Source organism: Astyanax mexicanus, chromosome 24 (genome assembly GCF_023375975.1).
Source record: "Astyanax mexicanus isolate ESR-SI-001 chromosome 24, AstMex3_surface, whole genome shotgun sequence".
NCBI classification, from domain to species: domain Eukaryota; kingdom Metazoa; phylum Chordata; class Actinopteri; order Characiformes; family Acestrorhamphidae; genus Astyanax; species Astyanax mexicanus.
Genome location: NC_064431.1, coordinates 1,307,425 through 1,331,294, shown reverse-complemented (window position 1 = coordinate 1,331,294; position 23,870 = coordinate 1,307,425). Strand labels below are relative to the sequence as shown.

General features: G+C 37.8%; 1 protein-coding gene across 9 annotated transcripts in view; it reads right to left on the bottom strand.

Annotated features, from left to right (window-relative positions):
- The window catches only part of dock3 (dedicator of cytokinesis 3), a 204,581-nt gene that overhangs the window by 76,520 nt on the left and 104,191 nt on the right, over positions 1–23,870 (bottom strand). For all 9 annotated transcript variants that reach the window (XM_049471870.1, XM_022682201.2, XM_022682202.2 and 6 more), the window contains 3 exons: positions 13,868–14,016; positions 7,281–7,365; positions 829–870 (listed from right to left, as the gene is read on the bottom strand). In XM_049471870.1, the coding sequence (XP_049327827.1) occupies positions 829–870; positions 7,281–7,365; positions 13,868–14,016 (276 nt within the window). The remainder of the gene's footprint in view (positions 1–828; positions 871–7,280; positions 7,366–13,867; positions 14,017–23,870) is intronic.

Genomic DNA, 23,870 nt, shown 5'->3' with positions numbered 1-23,870 from the left:
GTTCTTCATAGACATTTAACAATTCATGAATATGAATATATGCATAAACATCAGCAGCTCAGCGCCGGCAGTGCCGACGACCTTCAGCTGAACTTACAAATCTGAGACAAGTGCAAAAATCACACCGAGCTTCTCGAACGCAGCGCTAACAAGGTGTTTCATCCAGGTTCCTAAACAGAGTGTGTCAGATTTCAGCCCAGAGACAGCGCTGACCTATACGCAGGGCTCAGAGCTAGTAGAGTAAAGCACTGTGAAGCATGGTGAAGTTAGATAAAGAGACAGAAAAAGCTGGATTTTAATTCAGATTTATAATCAGTATATGATTTCTCAGTGCATGCATACTGTACTCTTAACCGGAGTACTCTGAGATTTCTCACTCTGTGCAGAAACAAGCAAGCAGGTTTTTCTAGCTCTATCTACTGGCTAATAATGTTCAGGTTTATATGTTTTTATGTGATATTTTAATCACATTATGTCTTGATTTGTGAGATCACAGGTGGCTGCAAAGGAAAAATAGGGCTCTGAATGGTCAATCAGTCTAAACCAGTATGCCACTCTCTAGGATCTAAAGAACACAGGTTTAAATCCTCGATTCGAATTATGCGGCCTGGCCTCAGCGGTTGGAGTCAGAGCGAGCACAATTGGCCATGCTTGTCCTGACCCTTCTATTGTTGAATGAGAGTGTGTCAGATTTCAGCCTAGAGACAGCGCTGACCTATACGCAGGGCTCAGAGCTAGCAGAGTAAAGCACTGTGAAGCATGGTGAAGGGTGCATAGAGAGAATACAGTGTGAATAAAGTGTTTTTTAGTGTGTAGTTTTTTTTTTACCTGGGTTGTGCTTTGCTGGACGCTGTGTCTGCTGGACAGGTGCTGTAAGGGTAGAGGGGAGGGGGGGATAGAGGGAGGATAGAGGGAGAGAAAGGAAGAAAAGTATTTGAGTCGACACGTCTCAGAAGAATCCTAAGTGATATATGTGTCTGAACAGGTTAAAGTCGAGCAGGTGAAGAACACTGCACGGTCAGGTGAGTCTCAGGAGGTGAGTGGGGGCCGCCTGAGGCAATAACACCGGACCACTCTGACTAAAAACACACTGACACACTGAGAAAAAAAAAAAGAAAAACACACACACACACACACACACACACACACATAAAGCGACCACCCACAGCAAGTGAACCTAATCTGCTGCTGCAAGTGGAATACCTGTAAAAAAATATCTTTAATATTAAAAAAATCCCAAAACTATTATATATTATAAACATAAATAAATACATATTACAAGCATAAATATAAATACATGCTTTTCTCTATACATTAAACAGTATTTCCATGTAATTTTCTCTAAGAAAGTAATTTTACAATGGCTCGTTTACTGAACAGTGATGTGATTAAAAAATCTGAAAACAAAAACAGATTTTAGACACCGGTTTTAATCTAAACTAAACAAAAACGTATTCTTTGTTTTTTCAAAAGAAAGTAGCAACATTTTCAGTTATATTACAAACTTGTATATCACTGTCCAAAATGTGTAAGGAAATAAATGTAAAATAAAATGTGGAAAAAAGAAAATTACTGTAAAGATTCTGTAGTAATTTTACCAATTTTAAAGACAATTTCTGTCTGTCAGAGCAGTCTGTTATATTTCATGATTTTGAAGTATGTTTTTCATTTTTTTGTTTCCTCTACTGCCAGATATTTTCTTGCTACACCACTTCCAGAAAATGAATGTTTTTTTAACAAATGTTTTCTTGAATAAACATTAAATACATTAATAAAAAATCATGCTTTTCAGATATATTTAAAGATATGTTTAGGTGTAAGTGAGGACTGTTATTCTTATAACATCTGAATAATGTCTGAATAAATGTAAATGTGGAATGGGAGCAGATTAATAACAGATCAAGCAGAGCGGAAATATTCACACACACACACACACACACACACACACACACACACACACATGCATTCAGGCCTGCATTTATATATTAAACACACATGACCACACATACATGCGCATGCACTCATGTTCACACACGCATCACTGACAGTACTGCAGTCTGCATCTCCTTTCACCATGTATCACACACACACACACACACACACACACATCAACCATACATTAATATTCATGTGCAAGGATACACACACACATATACAACTCTGAAAAAATAAGAGACCACTCTGGAATATAATCAAGAGGAAGATGGATGATCACAAACCATCAAACCACCAAACTGAACTGCTTGAATTTTTGCACCATGAGTAAAGCAGCATAAAGTTATCCAAAAGCAGTGTGTAAGACTGGTGGAGGAGAACATGATGCCAAGATGCATGAAAAAAAAAACTGTAATTAAAAACCACCAGGGTTATTCCACCAAATATTAATTTCTGAACTCAAATAAATGCTCTAAATGAGAATATTTTTATTTGTAATTTGGGAGAAATGTTGTCTGTAGTTTATAGAATAAAACAACAATATTCATTTTACTCAAACATAAACCTATAAATAGCAAAATCAGAGAAACTGATTCAGAAACTGAAGAGATCTCCATTTATTTTTTACAGAGCTGTGTGCATAAACACACACTCAATGCTGAGTTGTAAAGCACAAAATTAGCACACACACACACACACACACACACACACAGTTCCTCGCTGTAGGGCCTGGGTGAATTATGAAGTGCTGCTACTCAGCACATGTTCCTCTCTCTGGTGCTTTTTTCTCCTGCGTTCAGCATAAATTACCCCCGTCTGAGAGCTCACCGGTGGGTACCGGAGATACCACCACAGATTACCCCCAGCCCACAGGCCTCCAGCCGTATCTGATCACGCTCTGCGTGTGAAACCGTGACGCGGATTAATCTGCGGGGAGGTTTCTGACGAGGTCTCGGCGAGCGGCGCGAGGTAAACGCTGTAAAAGCGCTGAGGCTTCAGCTGCTTAACGAAACCTCATTTACCATAAAAAACTTTCCAAACAAACATCTCCCTTCTGTTCTCAGCGTTTATCATTAGGGAGGCTAAACGCCTGCCTTCAGGGACTCATTAATCCAGCAGAGAGAAGTTCCTCAGCATGGCCTACATACAAGCCAGCATACCAACTTTACTGCAGTCCTAATGTTCAGGAGAGGAACGAGTCACAGCAGCTTTAGGGGAGCTGATCTCCTGATGAGTGCCAGTTCCAACACTATATAGTTTTTGATGGTTTTTGCAGCTTGGTGTTGCGACTTGAGGATGCTTTTAAAGTTCTTAAAATTCTTCTTTTGGGATTAATGGACCTACATTTCTCCTTAAAGTCATCGGAGTGTGGATGGTTGTACATAAAAAATGTAAATTGTAAAGCGTCTTTATTCATTCATTCAAGCCACAAAAGGGGTTCTTTACTTTTCCCGTCGTTATGATAGCAAAGACACACACCGATCCACAATTGACTGGTGCGCTATAGTTCGCTAAAACAGGAAGAGGTCCTTCCATTTCTCCATCAGGGAACAAAACAAGTACAAGATTGCACAATTTAACAAATTGACCCATTTAAGATTTAAATAAATAATTAAATAAAAAAAGTTAAAAGTCTTTTTTTCAGTATGAAACTTCTTCTGCTTGCCTTAATTACTGTAATCAACATATAATATGAAATATGAAAGATATGCAGTTCGCCCTATACATTTAAAGTAATGTTTAAAAACAGGGCTGTCTATATATTGTAAACTTTCAAATGATAATTTTTGTGTTTTTTTTGTTTTGTTTTGTTTGTTAGTTTTTTGTCTTGTGTCGCTACATTTTATAATAAACATGTGTATATATATATATATATATATATATATATATATATATAAAATATATAAATAAATAAATATATAAATAAGCCTATACCTTGTCGTTTTTATTGATTGTTTAAATGCAAGATACAGGAAGTGATTTTTTTTCTCTTTTCTTTATTATCTGTTTTTTATGTGTGTATATGTTTTGAAAAAAACAAAATAAACTAAACTAAACTATAATATGAAATATGAAAATGATTCAACTCACATATTGGCAACCACCCTCCTGCAAAAAACTACAACTAAAACAACTTTAAAATTACAATGTTATGTTTTAATGTGATATTTAAAACTACTGTTTTATATAAGTTGGAACATGTATTTTGTATGTAAAACGAGTGAATGATCCAAATTGTAGCATTTCCTGTTAGAGGTAAGGAACACTATTACACTAAATATTGATAGAATAATTATAATGAAGTTAATAATTAAATATTTACACTGATTGTCAGGATTTTTAGGGTTTTAGACTTTTATTTTTTAGATAATCAAACATGCACCGGGTCAAACTGACCCAGGAACATCATTGCTGTTCCTGATAAATGAAGATAACAGGAGGGTTAAGGGTTAGTAGGTGTTTGTAGGAAGAATGGGACATAGTATCACTCAGATCACTAAATCATTTGGTGTCTTTGGTCACAAAACACCAGCATCCCTTTTATAAGAGTACCGTTAAGCTTCAGCAGGGAAGATCTTCTGTTCTGCACAAACTGAAGGCTGAACTCAAGCCTCCAGCAGGTTTTATATCTGTGTTTCTGTACTGCAGGAGAGAGTAAAGCCTTTTCAGTTCTTCTCTCTCTGTTTTTTTTTTATTTTCAGGTGCTGGAAAGAAGCTCCTCGGCCTCCCACAAACTCTTTAAATCAAACAATCCTAAACGTCTTCTTCCTGAAAGAACTGGAGCAGTGCGTTCTCTCGGAGAGGTGCAGCGCCGCTGACTCCCTTACATCTATTTCATCCTGAGGTTTTTCAGCTTCAGGGTTTCGTAAGCTAAACACTGGCCTAAATACAGCTCTGAAAACAAATAAGAGACGACTTCCGTTTCTGAATCAGTTTAAGGAACATTATAAGCATTCATTTAAGGTATAAAGGTATTAAGGAGCAGTAAAGCCACTCTGCTGAAGTACAGCGTTTATACAGGAGTTTCAGTAAAGTTTCTCCAGCACTAAGGCTGGAGCAGTGTTAGCATTAGCCGCTAACCGTAGCACTAGCTCTTTCGCCGTTCAGAGACGAGTATCAGACTGTAGTCTGCGTGTTTTAGACTGTAGAAACAAACTACATGGGACAAAATGCTAGCTGATAGTGCCGTGTTTTACCTGTTTAACACTCAGGGTTCCTCAGTGTAGCGCTGACAGTGACATTTATTAGCGCTAAGCGCTGCTAACTGCTGCTAACCGCGGAAATCTAAGCTTGCTGTAAGTAAACGGAAGCACTTTACTCACCCAAATAAACAGTTTTCAGGAGATAAATTTGTGTAGATTAACATCCATGTTTTTTTTCCAATGTTTTTTTTTTTTAAGAATTACAGTTTTGTTTACTTAGCCCCCCCTTCTTCCTTATTATTGTTGCTTAAAATGTGCTTTATAATCTTGTAATCTTATTTATGAAAATATAACAGAAAATAGATGTTTATTGATAGTGCCCTTATAATCCGGTGCACTCTATGGTCTGTAAAATACAATTACATATTCCACCATAATCCAGGATAATTTATTTTTAATACCTTTAATTTAATAAGAATCATTGGACAAGCAGGTGTCCCATTACTTTTGTCCATATACTGTATCCCCCCTCCCAACTGACGGGGGATAATGGCAGTGAAAGAGCAGTGTAGGAGGAGGAGGAGCTGAGAAAACAGGCTTGCTGCCATCTCCCCTCAGAAACCCGTGCCAGACAACAGGTCCTGCAGGGCTCCAGACTGTGGTGCCAAGGCCAGGAAGGGCAGTGCCCGCTCCATGCCAACCTCCACCATCACCGTAATGATCATCCTGGCATGGCAGCGCTTTGGCTGCTCTCCTCTCTTGATAGTGTTATTTCTGCATCAGGTATTCTGAGACACAGATTAAACCAGTACTCTGTGATGTGTTCGGTTATTTTATATATATATATATATATATATATATAAAATCATAAACAGATATATATATATATATATATATATATATATATATATATGTGTTTGGAACATCCCAGCATTGTTCAGCAGGAAAATGCAAAACCACATGCTGCACACATTACAAAAAAAGTGAATAATTTGGTGGATAATTTTCTGAATATTCATTATATGTAAATTTTATACACATTTTACTACATTTTGTTGCAGTAATAAACAAAAAATGTGTTTGGGATGTGCATACATTGTTCAACAGTACAATGCAAAACCACATGCTGCACACATTACAAGCAAAAAAAGTGGATAATTTTGTGGATAATTTTTTAGATTATTCGTTATATGTACACTGTATACGCATATTACCATATTTCTCGCACTATAAGGTGCACTATCAATGAACATCTATTTTCTGGTCTATTTTCATACATAAGGCGAATTATGCAAAACTAGTAAGGAACAGGGGAGTCGCCATGTTTTCCTGCTAATTTAGCAAATTTCCCCGCCTGGGTAACTAATTCAAGTAAAGCTAAGCTAAGTAAACAAAACTGTAATTCTGAAACTATAAATCAAACAAGTGCTGGAAGTTAATTTACACAGATGTCTCTTCTAAAAAACATTTATTTGAGTTTATTTGGGTGAGTAAAGCGCTTCTGTTTATTTACAGTAAGTTTAGATTTCCATATTTCCACTAAGGCTGGGTGCAGCAGCATTAGCATTAGCAGCTAATCGCTAGAACTAGCCGACAGCGCTACACTAAGGAACCCTGAGTGTTTCGGTAACCCAGGGCAATATAAGCTATTAATATATTAATAAACACATATGCTTCGCCGCATAAATAATACGTATTTGAAATAATAAATTGGCTCATTTGTGAACACACAAACGTTCGGCATTCTATTAAATCTGCATATAAAGACTTTATTAGGACGCTTGTGATTTACACACTCTATAAATCCGTGCTCTTAATCCTCCTGCTCGCTATGTTTAGAAGATGTTTGCCACAGAGCGTGGTGTCGGTGTTCAGCCTCCAGCGCTGGTGACTGGGAGGCCGTGCAGTAAGAAAAGGAGTATATTTAGATACTCAGCATCACATGGTGCAGTGGGAGAGGAGTAGTGGGCTGTAGAGCTGAAGCAGAGCTGCATTAAACACCAGTGTGTTGAAGTACTGAAACAACAGCACTTCAGTAGTATATATAAATATACAGCTCAAGTAAAATTAAGAGATCACTTCAGTTTCTGAATCAACGCAACACGCAACGCTCATGCTAATCTGTTAGCATGACAAGTGCTAATGGCGATCGCAGTTTACACACACTGTAAGCATGTGTGTTAAAGCATCTGCAGAACTTACCATTTTGTAGAGGTCTGAGACGCTGATCTGGTCGGCGTCCACCATCTCAAAGTCTTTCCTGGGGACCAGGTCCAGCCCTAAGTGTCTGTAGGAGGAATCAGACAGATGGTTCTTGTAGTTCTTGTAAATGAAAACGCATTACTTAAGAGTTCTTCAAGCTCTGTAGATCACATTAATATTCATATGAAGTGTTTCTTAAGTTTATTCTCTATTATTAAGCTTTCAGATTACTCCAATCATCACAGAAACAGGATGTGATAATCAATGCAAACTAAAAACAAACATTCATTCATTTATTGAGCCATTAGAACAGGTTCTCTAAGCGAAGGCTGATGAACTACATGCAATTACAGATCAGACTGATGAGAAAGACGAGTGCCTTTAATTTAGCTCTTCAAGCTACTGCTAACTACATCAATACATTACATCACATCATATTACGCCTGTATGCAAATGAGGCCTCTTAATATTGCATATATTAACATATGCAAAGATAAAACAGCTAATAACAATCAATCAGTGGCTACTGTGTTATATCTCTATATGGGATATAATGGGATATATCACTATATAACTAAAAGTCATTTAAAGAACTGAAAATATGCATTATAACCCACTAAAATCCACTGCTAAATATAGCTAATAATCTGCTAAATAAAGATTAACACACTAAAACCCACTCAAACCAGTAAAACCACTAAAACATGCTAAATATGTCTATAAATCACTAAATAAAAATTCATTGCTTTTGGTGTTTTTGACTGGTTTTAGCAGTGTTTACCAATGTAAACACTGTATGGCTACTGTCACTAAACACTGCTAGTGGATTTTAGCAGGTATTTAGCAGGATATATATATATATACTGTATGTATATCACTATATCACTACAAGCCAATAAAAGACTAAAACCCACCAAACAAAACGCTAAATGACCTGTTAAACAAGATTAACCTGTTAAAACCCACTAAACACCACTAAATACCACTACAAATCACTGAATGCCACTAAAACACCAAAAGACACTAAATACCACTAAATGCAACTAAAAACACTAAATACTCTAAACACCACTAAATACCACTAAATCCCATAAATCACTAATTACCACTAAAAATCACTATATACCACTAAAACACTAAATACTCTAAACACTACTAAATGTCATAAATCACTAAACACCACTAAACACCACTGTGAATCAATAAATACCACTAAAACATTAAAGACTCTAAATACCACAAAACACCACTAAACACCACTGTGAATCAATAAATACCACTAAAAACATTCAAGACTCTAAATACCACAAAACACCACTAAATACCACTATAAATCACCAAATGCCACTAAACACCACTAAAACACTAAAAGACTCTAAACACCACTAAATACCATTAAAAATCACTAAATGCCACTAAAAACTTTAAAGACTCTAAATACAAACTAAACACCACTAAATATGCTATAAATCAATAAATATCACTAAACACCACTAAAACACTAAACGACTCTAAATACCACTGTAAATCACTAAATGGCACATAAAAACACTAAATGAGTCTAAATGAAAAAGAAAGCGTAATACCATTCAATACCACTACATGACGCTAATCAATAACCTGGCTCGTTGGATAAAATGGGTAAAATTATTAAAAGTTTCCAGATATTATCAGGTATTAGACAAGCCTGCAATAAGCATTATGAGGTATTATGTAATTCATTATAAATACATGACTTGTAAAAAAAAAGTTATCAAATCTTTTCTATTGAAAGTAAATAAAAAAGCAGTTTTTTAGTTTTTTTTTAAGGAACAGTAGTAATTAAATAGCAGGTTATAATTTTGAGAAGCTCCTGAAGATCTTCCACTTCTGTCCTTCAGGACTCTGTTTAACTTTCAGGTGGTAAAAGCCCCGGACTTCCTCCCATTTCATCACATTTAGTGAATTATCTGCTGGCTCGCTCGGGTTCTGCTGACGGTGTGGAGCTGAAGCTCCTGAAGGACGAGGCGTCTGTATAGAGCTGTATGGACGCAGACACACGTCCAGCATGTTGACTCTCACTGTCCCAGAGGACAGCAGGTCTGCATTACTGTCCTCTTCATCATCCTTCAGAGAAATGACCTCGATCCAGCTTCGATCAAACGCTTTAACCCCTTAACACATCAGCATTATCGTATTATTATTATTTAAAAACAATGAAGTAAATCTGCAACTGTTAAAATACTGAATAAAAATCACAAAATAGGCACTTTATCACGTTCTTGTCCTGTTCTCTGTCTTTCCTGGTCTGTTCTGTCTGTTTATTTCCCCTCGTGTTGCAGCACATGACTTTAATCTGTAGCTCCGCCCCCTAGTTACCTGTTCCCCAGGTGTCTCCAATTTCTGTTTCCCTCCATGTGTATTTATACCCCTGTGTTTTCTGTTTCCTTTGTCGGTTATTGCAATTGTTAGCGTTAGTCAGGTTACACGTTTCATTTATTTTACTAGTTTCCTCAGTCTTTCTTTGTTTTTTTTTTACTTCTCTGTTACCGCGTGTTTGACGCCAGTCTTTGTTTTTCCTGTTTTTGTTAGTTTATTCACTGTTTAATTCAGTAGTCCTACAAAGGCATGTAATAATACTCTTTATTAATCATAGGTGTAGTTCATTTTGGGAGTAATGTGAAATAATAAACCAATCAGCGTGTCACTTACCAGAGTCAGGTGTGCTCTGACATTGGCGGATTGCTATTTTAATGGCACAGAGCTTCTGCGCTTCTCAGCAGAAGAAAACTGACCTGCTAATTCACGCTGTAAAGGTGCTCCAGCAGCTTATTTATGAATTTGGTTTGTGCAATGCTCTCAGTTCATGCGTTTGTATTAAGTCTGAACGACTGTAAGAGAAACTGAGAAACAGGAACTCAAAAGCTAATGCACCTTTTAATAAATAATATAGTTATTTAACACCGTTTGTGTCGAATGTGTCTACAGACAGAACATCTGCAGAACATCGTGACCAGCAGGAAGAGTAAAGCTTCACAGAGATAAAAGCAGAAACTCAGAAAACGAAGGGGAACTCAAGTAACACAAATAACTGCTGGCTGTGGCGTCTCGGCGTGACAGGAGGATATTTGTGTGGTGGGTGAAAGACCTGGCAGCACGGCGGTCCTCCACAGCCCGAGTGAAGCGATTTGCTCGGTGAGCAGAAGAGCCGGCGGCTGCGTGATTCTATATCTGGGACAGAGTGTCAGAACGCTGCAGTCTGACAGTGAATGACAGATTTCAGCATTTCCCTAATTTCCACCGCAAACTCATTTAGTCCGGGTCTATTTAGGACGAGCGGAGAGCGTCCGTAATCCATCTCCACCTCTGTCACCCGCCGACTGAGAGCCGGAGAGGCAGTGGCCTATCTCACGCTCTGCCCCTCGTCCACAGACAACGGTAAGAGTTTAAACACTGAGCGACTGAGCTTTTCTCTGAGAGAAAGAGAAGGATTGCATTGAATTAAGTGGATGCTTTTAATTGAAGCGACCAAAGCCAGGCGGACCTTGGACGATTTTCGCCCGATTTTAGCGTGATTTTAAGCCAAATTTTAGCTTCATCATGCATCTTTGTTGCAGCAAAGTGTCCAATTAACTGCAAAAACAAGCAGCGAATTAGCAGTCGAACGCAAGGAGGAATTTCTGACGTGCTTCACGCTTGCCTCACAGTGTCAGCTGGAGTCTTGTGAGCCAGTTTTCTTAGGGTCACGACCTGTTTTCCCAAAATCCACTGCAAATACACCTATAAAAATGACTTTCTTTTTTATTTAATGGCCTCTCTCAAATGGGTATCTTGCCTTAAATATGTTGAAGAACTTTTTCTAGGAGATACAGTAACTGAAGCCCTCAAATGATATGCGCAGCAGGTCACGAAAACCCTTCATATCATCCATCTACATATAATATAAAAGAGATTAGCTAGCAGTTCAGCCCATGTAGTTTGTTTTAACACGGTAAACACAAAGACTACAGTCCAATACACTGCCCTCTGAATGATGAAAGAGCTAGCGTGGTTAGCAGCTAATGCTAATGCTGCTCCAGCAGTGCTAGTCGCAGTTAGTAGCAGGCTACAGAACGATAACACTCAGCTCTGAACAGCTAAAGTGCTAGTGCAGTTAGCGCAGTTAACGGCTAATGCTAATGCTGCTCCAGCCATTGCTCATATTCTGCAAACAAATAAATGCTCTAAATGAGAATATTTTTATTTGTAATTTGGGAGAAATGTTGTCTGTAGTTTATAGAATAAAACAACAATGTTCATTTTACTCAAACATAAACCTATAAGTGTTGTTTTCCATCTGTATCAAAAATGACTGCATTAAATTTGACCCTAAATTGTCCTAAACGGTTAAATTAATGCATTTTAAAGACTCATTCCGACTCGTTTCCATGTAAACTGTATCAGACAGGGCTGGGATTACAGAATAAAGTGAGAACTCTTTCACACGCACACTTCAGATGCTGCTACTCAGCTGTTTCAGAGTCGAGTTAATAATCTGTATTTAATGGTAATAATAGAGACGCTTCATTTTCTCACCATCTGCAAATGGAAATGAAACCATCTGTGCACTCGCTGTTTAAAATATGAGCTTTTAAAAAGTTGTTTTTTTTTTTTAACTGGAAAGAGTGGAAAAACACCAGGGGATTATTAGTTTAGTTCTCTAATTTTGGGATGAGAAGATGCAGAACTTTCAGATCTCAAATAATGCAAAGAAAACAAGTTCATATTCATAACGTTTTAAGAGTTCAGAAATCAATATTTGGTGGAATAACCCTGGTGGTTTTTAATCATAGTTTTTGTCATGCATCTTGGCATCATGTTCTCCTCCACCAGTCTTACACACTGCTTTTGGATAACTTTATGCTGCTTTACTCCTGGTGCAAAAATTCAAGCAGTTCAGTTTGGTGGTTTGATGGTTTGTGATCATCCATCTTCCTCTTGATTATATTCCAGAAGGTTTCAATTTGGTAAAATCAAAGAAACTCATCATTTTTAGGTGATCTCTTATTTTTTTCCAGAGCTTTATAATGTATTCCCCCGTTCGACACTGTGGATCGGGGAATGTTGAACAAGTGCCCACACAACGATGTTAAAAATGGGAAGGTCCCATCAATCTGGTTTTATCATCACCATCATGTCTCGCTACCCATAAATCTCATAATTCGAATGCCTTTGGCTTGCCTTGAGCTGTATTCAACCTCACTCACACGTTTGTCAGATACAATCCGGGTTAGCACCCGAACATCCCTTTCAGACAGCTTCCTCTTACAGCGTCCACAGTTAATCCTGTTGGATGTGGTTGGTCCTTCTTGGTGGTATGCTGACATTACCCTGGATACCGTGGCTCTTGATGCATCACAAAGACTTGCTGTCTTGGTCACAGATGCTCCAGCAAGACGTGCACCAACAATTTGTACTCTTTTGAACTCTGGTATGTCTCCCATAATGTTGTGTGCATTGCAATATTTAGAGCAGAACTGTGCTCTTACCCTGCTAATTGAACCTTCACACTCTTACAGCTCTTACTGGTGCAATGTGCAATTAATGAAGATTGAACACCAGGCTGCTCCAATTTAGACATGAAACCTAAAATCCCACACTAAAATGATGACAGGTGTTTCAGTTTCATTGTGCAACCCCTGTGTATATCACTTTCAGATCACCACACCCATCAGTGTAGATTTATTCCTAAACCCTAATTCTATTTTTAATGACACATGCACAAGGCATAAAAATAGACAGAATTGTTGACGGGGTGTAAGATAGCAAAGAGCATCGTGACGCGCCCTGTGCAGGGTGTCAGAATTATGCTTAAATAAGTATCTGACCTTTGAGCAAATTAGCCATAGCAATATGTTCTACATGGTTAATTAAAGAGCAGCACATCTTGCTCTCCGGCGATGAGCTGCAATCCTCAGCCACTCTTAATAAAACAGAGTGATCACCTCATACATCTTCAGCAAACAATGTCGGCTGTCAGCTTTACTCGCCGGCCGATTGCTCCGGACGTTCGGCTTCATTTATTATCTTTCAGTCTGCGTTCTGGACGGCGCTGGTCCTGCTGGACCGGACTGTATCTGAGTATCTGAGCTGTAATTCACCACACTGCTGCACTCCAGCAGGAAAGAAGGCTTACGGGCGGCTGCAGGGTGAATATGGAACCCAATCAACGTGGGTTTAAAAGGACATTTCACTAAAAAAGTTGGGTGACATTGCTGTTGCTTGTCAAGAGAAAGCAGTTTATAAAAGCTAGACATGTTGTAGCACAGTGTAGGTAGGATGCAAAACGTCGCTGTCCTATGAAAAACAATTATCTCCATTTTTGTCCATTTTTAGTTTACTACATAATTACTACAACAGACAGACTGTTCCCTCACACTGTGCCAAAATTTCTTGATAAAACGGACCAATATTATCACCCACATCGGACAGGGATGTGAAGTGGGTGGTAATAATTGTGACCAGCAGCTTCTGGCTAGATTTGTCCATGTGTAGATACACAGATACACATTCATACACACAGGAGGATCTACACTGTTTTTTAGCTTCTTTATATCCAGTAAACTCACTCATTTCCCCAGTCGAGCCGTACGGTGACGTGACGTTTGACCTCGCGGATCTGATCCTGGGTCAGGTGACCAGATAGCATCTGCCGTCTCAGATCGATCAGCTCGTTCATCACGTGACGCAGCTTATAGAAGAGATCCACTTTATGCTTCTGTTGGAGAAAAAGGAGAAAAAACAGTGAAATTCTGTATAAAAAAAAATACACAATCAAAGAAAAGAACGAACCAGTTCCCAAAAATGTTTCCCAAAGAGCGTCACAAAGTGATATTTAATGAATGCTTAAACACACATATGACCATATATATATATATATATATATACAGCTCTGGAAAAATAATTAAAAGAGCACTTCAGTTTCTGAATCAGTTTCTCTGATTGTGCTATTTATAGGTTTATGTTTGAGTAAAATGAACATTGTTGTTTTATTCTATAAACTACAGACAACATTTCTCCCAAATTCCAAATAAAAATATTCTCATTTAGAGCATTTATTTACAGAAAATGAAAGAGCTTTCAGACCTCAAATAATGCAAAGAAAACAAGTTCATATTCATAAAGTTTTAGAGTTCAGAAATCAATATTTGGTGGAATAACCCTGGTTGATTTTAATTACATTTTTTTAATAATGCATCTTGGCATCATGTTCTCCTCCACCAGTCTTACACACTGCTTTTGGATAACTTTATGCTGCTTTACTCCTGGTGCAAAAATTCAAGCAGTTCAGTTTGGTGGTTTGATGGTTTGTGATCATCCATCTTCCTCTTGATTATATTCCAGAGGTTTTTAATTTGGTAAATTGAAAGAATCTCATCATTTTAAGTGTTTTTTTTTTTTCAGAGCTGTAAATGTATACAGTACCAGTCAAAAGTTTGGACACACCTCTTCTCATTTAATATATATATGAATCTTAAATACAAGATAACACTTCTTAGCTAAATAAAGCTTTGGGGAAACATTCTTTTTTTACTTGAATTGATGATTAATCTTAAAGTGCAAGGTAACACAATTCTTAGTGTCACAAAGCTGTTGGGAAACACTCTTTTTTGTATGTAATTAATGAGTTATTAACATTATAAAGCTTCCGTACGATGATAAAACCCAACAACTGTATTTTTCCAGTTACACAATATAAATACACAGATCTGAACTGATATTCTGACAGGCCGTGAGAGTGAGACAGCTCCACCGCAGTTCTACTGTACGCTTCTTTACAGACGAGGCTAAAAGCTGAAAGGAAAGACACGGCTGTGATTCGCTTTCTGCAGCGTTTGAACTGTCTGAAGGATCAAACTGTTACACAGAGCAATTTCACATCGGCTGGAAACGTCCAGGAGAAGCAGCAGAGCGGCTAAATTGGTGAAATCAGTCGTCTGACGTGCTGTAAGAGCGACAGCAGAGCGGAAAATACACAAGTCTATTCCCTCCTTCAGCTCCACCCCGAGCCTCTGAGACCCGCAACCACAAAACACAGCAGGAACTCTGCCGGAACGACGGGACAATCATTCCTACAGGACCCTCCAGTGTGTGTGTGTGTGTGTGTGTTTCTTTCTGTCTGTGGGTCTGCCCTAGTTTACCAGCTTACCAACAACACAGCCGAGCCTTTTTTTTTTTTACATTATCTTATTATCTTATCTTATTATAGTGGACTACCTATTATACTGAATGTGTGAACACTGTGAAAAAGTTATTTATTATTAATAATTATTAGTATTATTATTATTACTCATCCTGCATGCAGTTTTTTTTTAAAGTGGTCAAAAAAAATCTCCTATAGGAATAATTCCAAAACTTATTAATTACTGAACACAAAATATCCACGTTTGGGTTTAAATGCTTAATGTAACCAAACATTTTTTTTTCTGATTCTTATTTTTATTTATTATTATTATTATTATTTTTTTTTTTTTCAAATTATTCAACTATTTCAGAAAAGTGCAATGTTAGGGATAAATTAAAGCACATGTTTGATAACATTCTGTAGATGACATACTTGCATACATCAATTCTACACCAATTATCCATTTATTATCCCTTTATACCAATTATCCCTAATATTATTATTATTATTTTGAATTTGGATCATTAACCGCAGCACTGCAGTGATGCTGATTGGTTTGGTGGTGATCAGTGTTAGTGTGTGATCAGATGCTGCAGTGCTGCTGAAGTTTTTAAACACACCAGTGTCACTGCAAATCTGTGTATATTGTGATATATACACACTACAGGCCAAAAGTTTGGACACACCTTCTCTTTTTCAATGCGTTTTCTTTATTTTCATGACTATTTACATTGTAGATTCTCACTGAAGCATCAAAACTATGAATGAACACGTGGAGTTTTAGGTACTTAACAGAAAAAAAATGAGCTGAACCTCCACAGTCACCGGACCTGAACCCAATCCAGATGGTTTGGGGTGAGCTGGAGCACAGAGTGAAGAAGACAAAGGAGCAACAAGTGCTAATAAACACCTCTGGGAACTCCTTCCTTCCTTCAAGACTGTTGGAAAACTTTTCATTTCAGGTGGCCACCTCTTTAAGAAGCTCAATGAGAGAATGATGCCAAGAGTGTGCAAAGCAGTAATCAGAGCAAAGGGGGCTATTTTGAATAAAGTAGAATATAAAACATGTTTTTTAGTTATTTCACCTTTTTTTGTTAAGTACATAAACCTCCACATTCATAGTTTTGATGCTTCAGTGAGAATCTACAATGTAAATAGTCATGAAAATAAAGAAAACACACTGAAAAAGAGAAGGTTTGTCCAAACTTTTGGCCTGTACTGTATTATATTATCATATATTGTTCCCAAAAACTGAACATTAGTTTATATGGACTGGGTTAGCGGCTCGTTTTAGTGAAGCAGACGAGGGAAAGATCTCTGAAGGCTCTGGCTCTGTTAGTATCCGAGTTTCCAGCTCTGGCTCTGAGGAGTTTCACTCTGAGATTAACCTCAGATTTCAGGACAGCCGTGGGGAGCAGAGAGCAATCCATCTCCAGCATGATGAGCTGAATTCAGGCCAGCTTTCCTTTACTGTCCAAACACAGAGAATAGGACATTCAGAGAGCCCTTAAAATTCCCTTTCAGCACATCAAAATGCATGTTATACATATTTTAGGGAAGTTGTCTATTTGATGTGTCTTTCTAAAATGCTTGTTACAGCCTCGGCACTGGATACCAGCATCTCAGCTTTCCCCCATGTAGATTTATAAGTGTAGATCCTCTCCTGCACAAAGAAACGTCTTGATTATTGTATCCAGACACACTGCAGGCAACTGGCAGAAGATCATACATGATCATACATGCACTGAAACATGTACTGTATTGTGAGCTCGATTTACAGCACGTTAAAAATATAAGTAATATTTTTTAAACATCCTGGCCCAGTGCTGCATGTGCAAATACCCCGGTTGCTGAGTATAATATGGGAATATGCCCGATTCACATGTTCCAACACCACAGTTGCCGAGTATAATATGAAAAAATATGGCCGATTCACTCCGGATGCTGGGTATAATATGGGAATCAGCCCGAAATGCTTTTGCTAACACTTTTATTTTACTGTTTGGTGAGTAAAATAAGAAAATCAACATAAGTCACATGTAGATCTATCCCCGATTCACATGCGCCAACACCTCCTGTTGCAGAGTATAATATGGGAATTGGCTTGAGCCTTTTGTGCCAATACCCCGGTTGCTGAGTATAATATGCCAATCGCCCTGAAACCCTTTTGCCAACACTCTGTTTGGCAAGTATAATAAAGAAATCATTGTGAACCGCTTGTGCCAACACTCCGGTTGCCGAGTATAATATGGGAATCAGCCCAATATACATGTGCTAAGACCCAACTGTTGCAGAGTATAATATGGGAATCGGCCCAAACTTTTTGTTCCAACACCCCGGCTGCCAAGTATATAATGGGAATACACCCAATTTACATGTGCCAACACCCCGGTTACTGAGTATAATATGGGAATCAGCTCAAGCTCCTTGAGCAAAACCCAACGGTTGCCAAGTATAAAATGGAAATACACATGATTCACATGTGCTAACCCCCTGGTAGCTCAGCGATACACCAGCCTGCTTTATGCTGATTTTTATGCTATCTGGGTAAAAAAACTAAATAAACTGCACTCTAAAACACAGCCAAGAAGAATAAAACACTACAGGAATCTGTAAACAGTGCAGTAATAACAGATTACGATTCTAAAAACGACTAAAAAACCTCCATAAAATGATGCTTTAAAGTTTATCTGGGGCCAAGAGGCAATTACGCTTTCATTTACGAGTTTTATCTGATTTAAAAACAGCTCCTCGTTTGGCCTAGCCGTAAAAAACGCTGAGGCGGTTTACCATTCAGATATTCCAGCTAATTAGCACCAAAACCTGCAGCTGAATTAAACGAAAAGCAAGGGCAGATGAGTTCTGCTGGGGAGAAGATAGCACTCTCGTAATTGCTTGTGTTTAAAAACATCAGCAAGGACAGCAGGACGATGTTTGCGTGGAGGTTTCTCTGTTGAATGGATTTAAAGCAGATAAATGCAGCAAATTTCTTATTATGAACAGATACAGCGTGGAGCAGATGGTCCTGACTATCAGAGTTTTATGCTCCCCGTTGGACGAGCGGAGGAGAAACGACAGTGAACAGAGTTGGCAGGATGAATGAATCTATTCCAGGAGGTGACTGTGTGAAATCTGAGGACGGTTTGTTATAAAACTCATAGAAAAAGACTTTCTACAGCAAAGCCCTGCAGAAGAAGAGCGAGCGAGGGAATATTCAGTAGAGGAGGAGATGGAACGGGGGGGTATGAGACAGCTGTGTGAGCCTGATGAAGCAGAAATGAAAATTGTATTAGTAATAATAAAGCAGAAATGCAGGTCTGGATCAGAGCTAATTCAGCAGTTAGGAGTGTGTGAGTGTGTGTGTTCAGTACTGTGTGTTCAGTACAGTGTGTGATACAGTGTGTGATGCAGTGTGTGATGTTTCAATCATGTAATGTTCCCCTGAGGTCGGTCAGAGTCACACACCGCTGATCGTAATGGATTCTGGTTCAGAGCCAGTGTAAAAAAAAAGTCGTACTGAAGACTTGCAGTGTGTTTTACTCTTTTAAAAATTTGACACAGTTAAATAAACGATCTACGAACATCTTTGGTGAACTATCTGTAAAAATAGTGATGTTCCAAAAAATTGTATATGTTTTTTGGCTGAAATTGAACAAAATTAAACATTAGGCCCATGCTTTATTACATATTTTCATTATTTTTCTTTTTTTTTTAATTAAGGCATAAAATTAAACAGCCTAAATGTAATTTATCTTGCTTTTAAATTTATAGAAATAATAATAGCTGAACACTGAATATTAATTTTACAGTAGAGAAGACCAATAAAGAGCAATTAAAATTATATTTAAATGTTATATTTGCTTATATCTACCTGGTTTTGTTCTTTTGTTCTAGTTTTTTTCTTAAACTTTTTTTTTCTTTTTTTCCCTTTTATTCATTCTATTATTTACTTTTTATAAATGTTCTTAATATTTCTGGTGTTATTATTTTTAGCTACTTATTTTTTATCCCTCTATTTCTTTATTTGTGTTTTTTTTATGTTTGATTATTCTAATCATTTATTTCTTTATTTTATTACTTTACATTTATCCTGATTTTATTTTATTTTATTTCTTCTTAATTAAATCTATTATTGTTTGTTTGTTTTTTAATGCTCTTACCATTTAATTTGTATTGGCTTGTTTATGTTTAACTCATTTTAGCTTAATCTGTTTAAATACTTGATTACAATGCCTGATTAAATAGCTGTTAATATTAAACAGGTCATCATAAAAAATCATATCATCCAAATATTTTCCCTTCTGGAGATATTTGGCGTGAGCCGCCACTATGTAGATAGGATGCTCTAGATCCATTAAATTAAAGGCAATGGTTTAAAATAATTTATTTTAAACGCTTGCAATGCATACGAAGCTTAGTTGGTTTAAAATAGTAGTAAACATTATCAAATTACAAAATCCTTCAGTGTTATGACAGTGGTATAACAGTGGTGAACCTTCCCAGGAGGGGTCGGCCTGCAAAATGACTCCAAAAGGGCATGGGCGACTCATCCAGGAGGTCCCTCAGTGTTATAACGGATGCTGACTTCTATTTAATAAATTATAGCAGCTCTTCTGCAGTAAAAGTGCTGAAAGCTGAGCGCGCTGGAGTTCCACAGCCTCCGTCAGGCTGGTCTGTCTGGTTAAGGCGTACGTTTATCCGAGGCGAGCTCTGGAGACGGATGTGTGTGTTTAGCTGTCTGCTCTGACATGCTGTACCGGGTGGCCCTCTGAGCTCCTCGCCTCCCAAACAACTCAGGGTGACAGTTCTGAGTGAGCCAGCCCTGAGGGAAAGCCGCAGAGCATCCATCAGAGTGTGTGTGTGTGTGTGTGTGTATGCATTTGTGTGTGTGTGTGTGTGTGTGTGTGTAGAGCGTCACACTATGCTAGATATATATATATATATAACTATATGTCCACATGACACCTGAGTCGATATTTTCTGCATGCACTCTGCCATCAGGGAATCCACAAGTGTTTACTGCTTCAATATTGAGAGCACACACTGTAAAAAACAGAGGTACGATATGAGTACTTTTTTGTACTCGAAGGTACACTCTTTATAATTGTACCCTCAAAGGTATAATATTGGTCTTTACAGGGTCAGATTTGTTCCCTCTGAAGTACAAAGTAATTTCTAACAGCAATAAGTACAGATTTGTACCATTTAACCAGCCAAAAGGTACATTCAGTATTCTGCATCACTGTACTAATGAACAGTATATATTTAAATTGCACATTTTTTATTTGAAAGCCAGACAATTTTGTATCATCAAGTTTTTTAGCCATTTTTAGTTGATGACAATGTTTATAATCTTTATAATCTTTACTGGCACAAAAACCATGGGTACAAAAAAGGACTTTCACTGAAAGGTACTTTTTTGAACCTTAATATAAGGTACAGCCCCAGCGACAAGCTTTGTACTCTTTTAAGTACAAATCTGTACTTATATTTCTTAGAGTGCACACACACACACACACGCACACACACACACACACACACACACCAACATCCATCCATAACCCTATCCCTATTAAAAAGAGGATCTGTGTAATAAAACACTATGAAGATATACAGCTCTGAAAAAAATAAGAGAGCATTTAAAAATGATGATTTTCTGTGATTTTACTTAATTTAAAAACCTCTGGAATATAATCAAGAGGAAGATGGATGATCACAAACCATCAAACCACCAAACTGAACTGCTTGAATTTTTACACCAGGAGTAAAGCAGCATAAAGTTATCCAAAAGCAGTGTGTAAGACTGGTGGAGGAGTGATTCAAACCCAGGGTTATTCCACCAAATATCTGCATATTTGGTTTATAGAATAAAACAATAATGTTCATTTTATTCAAACATAAAGCTATAAATAGCAAAATTAGATAAACTGATTCAGAAACTGAAGTGCGACCTTCATTTTTGACCAATATACACTGAGTGATGCAAAAATCAAATAAAATAAAGCACCCAGTATTGCTGCAAACACTCAGCAGGCAGATATGTAATTGATTACCGGTGTTTCTGAATCGACTCTAAAAAAGTATTTTTTCTATTACAGATTTCTATATGTTTTTTTGTGTCATACATCTATTTTTCAGATTATCAAACACCCTTTAATATACAGTAATAAAGATTACCTTCATAAACATAAAAAGCAGTTTTTGAATGATGATTTTTAAAAATATAATTTATGATGTTTAAATGAACTGTGATTAATCACAATTTTTGGAAAGCTGAGTTCAATTTCACTTCTAACCACAACCAGACCTGATTACTGTCAGACCTGTAGAATCAAGACTTAAATCACTTAGACAGAACCTGTCTGACAACATGAACAATAAGATAAGAGAAAAATCTGAAGAAATTCAAAAATACAGATGAGAAATTGATCGATTGATCATCTTTCAGCATGGAAAAGGTTACAATGTTGTTCCTAGAGCTTTCACTAAATGAGTAAAAATAAAGATTGATTGATTGATTGATTAATTACACTGATCAGTCGCTGTTGTTTTGAAGCCGTTTCTGCTTTATTGGCATGTGTGTGTGTGTGTGTGTGTGTGTGTGTGTGTGTGTGTGTGTGTGTGTGTGTGAGCCGGCCGGCTGGCACCTCCTCTGATCCTCTGCAGTGCTCCCAACTGGCACATTAATGCATCAGCTGGCAGAATCCACCCCCTCCCCCCCCCCGTCGCTGTGGGCGTCTCTCACGCCAGCGTACAGATCTCAGATCAGCTCTTCCATCCAGCTCTTGCTTCTTATCATAAGATTAGAGGTGAAAGATCTCAGGCCTGAGATCAGCCCGGCTACAGGAGCATCAGAGCGTCAGGACGCAGCCTGTTCCTCCAGACCAGGTCCTCACTGCTGCAGCCCGAAACACTCGACTGTAATCCGTCCCTTTATCTAATCTAGATTTGGATCATTTCAGATTAATGCGTCTAATCGAATCTCAATCCCTGGACACGTGAGCGAAATAATGCAATAATGCAAAAACTGCAGTAAGAATAATCATTATTTATTTTTAAAATCTGTCCCTAATAAACAAGGGTGAATTTCCCAAAAGCTTCATAACGTTAATAACTGTGTTAAATCGTTTTTGAGATTGATTGATAATTAAAGAGTGTTTCCCAAACCCTTACGAACCGTATTTTTCACACTGTAAGGCGCACAATCAATGAATGTCTATTTTCGCACTGGATTATAAGGCGCATTTTATACGACACTAGTAAGGAACAGGGGTGTCGCTATGTTTTCCTTCTAATTCAGAAGGTTTATAAGCGCTTCGGTTTATCTATAGTAAGCATAGATTTCCAGATTTCTACTATAGCTGGAGCATTAGCATTAGCAGCTAACTGCTAACGGTAATGCTAATGCTGCTCCAGCAGTGCTAGCGTGGTTAGTGACTAATGTTAATCATTATCATCAATAATGTTAGCATTGGGCTACAGGCTGATAAAATTTACCACTGGACAGCCAAAGAGCTAGTGCTTAGTGCAGTTAGTGGCTAATGCTAATAGTGCTGGAGAACTAAACTGAAACTCCTGTATAACTCTGTACTTCAGTGGAGTGGCTTTACTGCTCCTTAATACCTGACTGGAGAATTCATAAATAAAGCGCACTGCAATTTTTTTGGGGAAAATTAAAGGATTTTAAGTGCACCTTATAGTGTGAAAAATATGTTAATTTATGTACGATGTTCAGGTACATTTCTGGAGTATTTGCTATCTTGGAAATGGAAAACACAGGTGCGCCACTGACTGATTATAACCCTAACAACATTCAGCTTTAAGATGCACTGCACGTTTCGAGCAATTCAAGATGTACTTTTCCTGTCGTTATGATAGCAAAGACGCCCTTACAATTCCAACCGTATATACTGCATTTATATTAGTCGTAAATAGCATTAAACATGATAAATATTTTCGACAGAAACAAGCAAACCTAAATAGATTGTTACTCCAATTCAGACTTGACTCAGTTCCGTGCTGCCTCAGAATCCTGCCTAAATAGGCAGCATATCCTCCGTTTCAGATACGGCCTGAGAATTACGAGTATTTCCCTCTGAGGGCTACAGTATATAAAGCTCTGTCTCCCTGAAGCTCAGAGCTCTGTCTCTCTGTTGTGGATTACAGCCGGATTGCTTTCAGCACACGATCCATCAGGATCCTCCGTCACGCTGGAGCTGCAGCGGGTAATGAATACTCTGATGAGGAGGAGAGTATTGATGCTCATTTTTATGTGGGTGAACCTTCAGAGGAGACCAAGAGACAGAAAACTCCACCAAAACTGTGTGAATAAACCTCCCCTACAGTCTCTGAAGTATCAGACTGAGAATATTTTGTGTGTTTAGCAGATAAAAGGTTTATATTGTTAATTCAGTAAGCGCTAATGCTAATTCTTAGAACTTAGATGC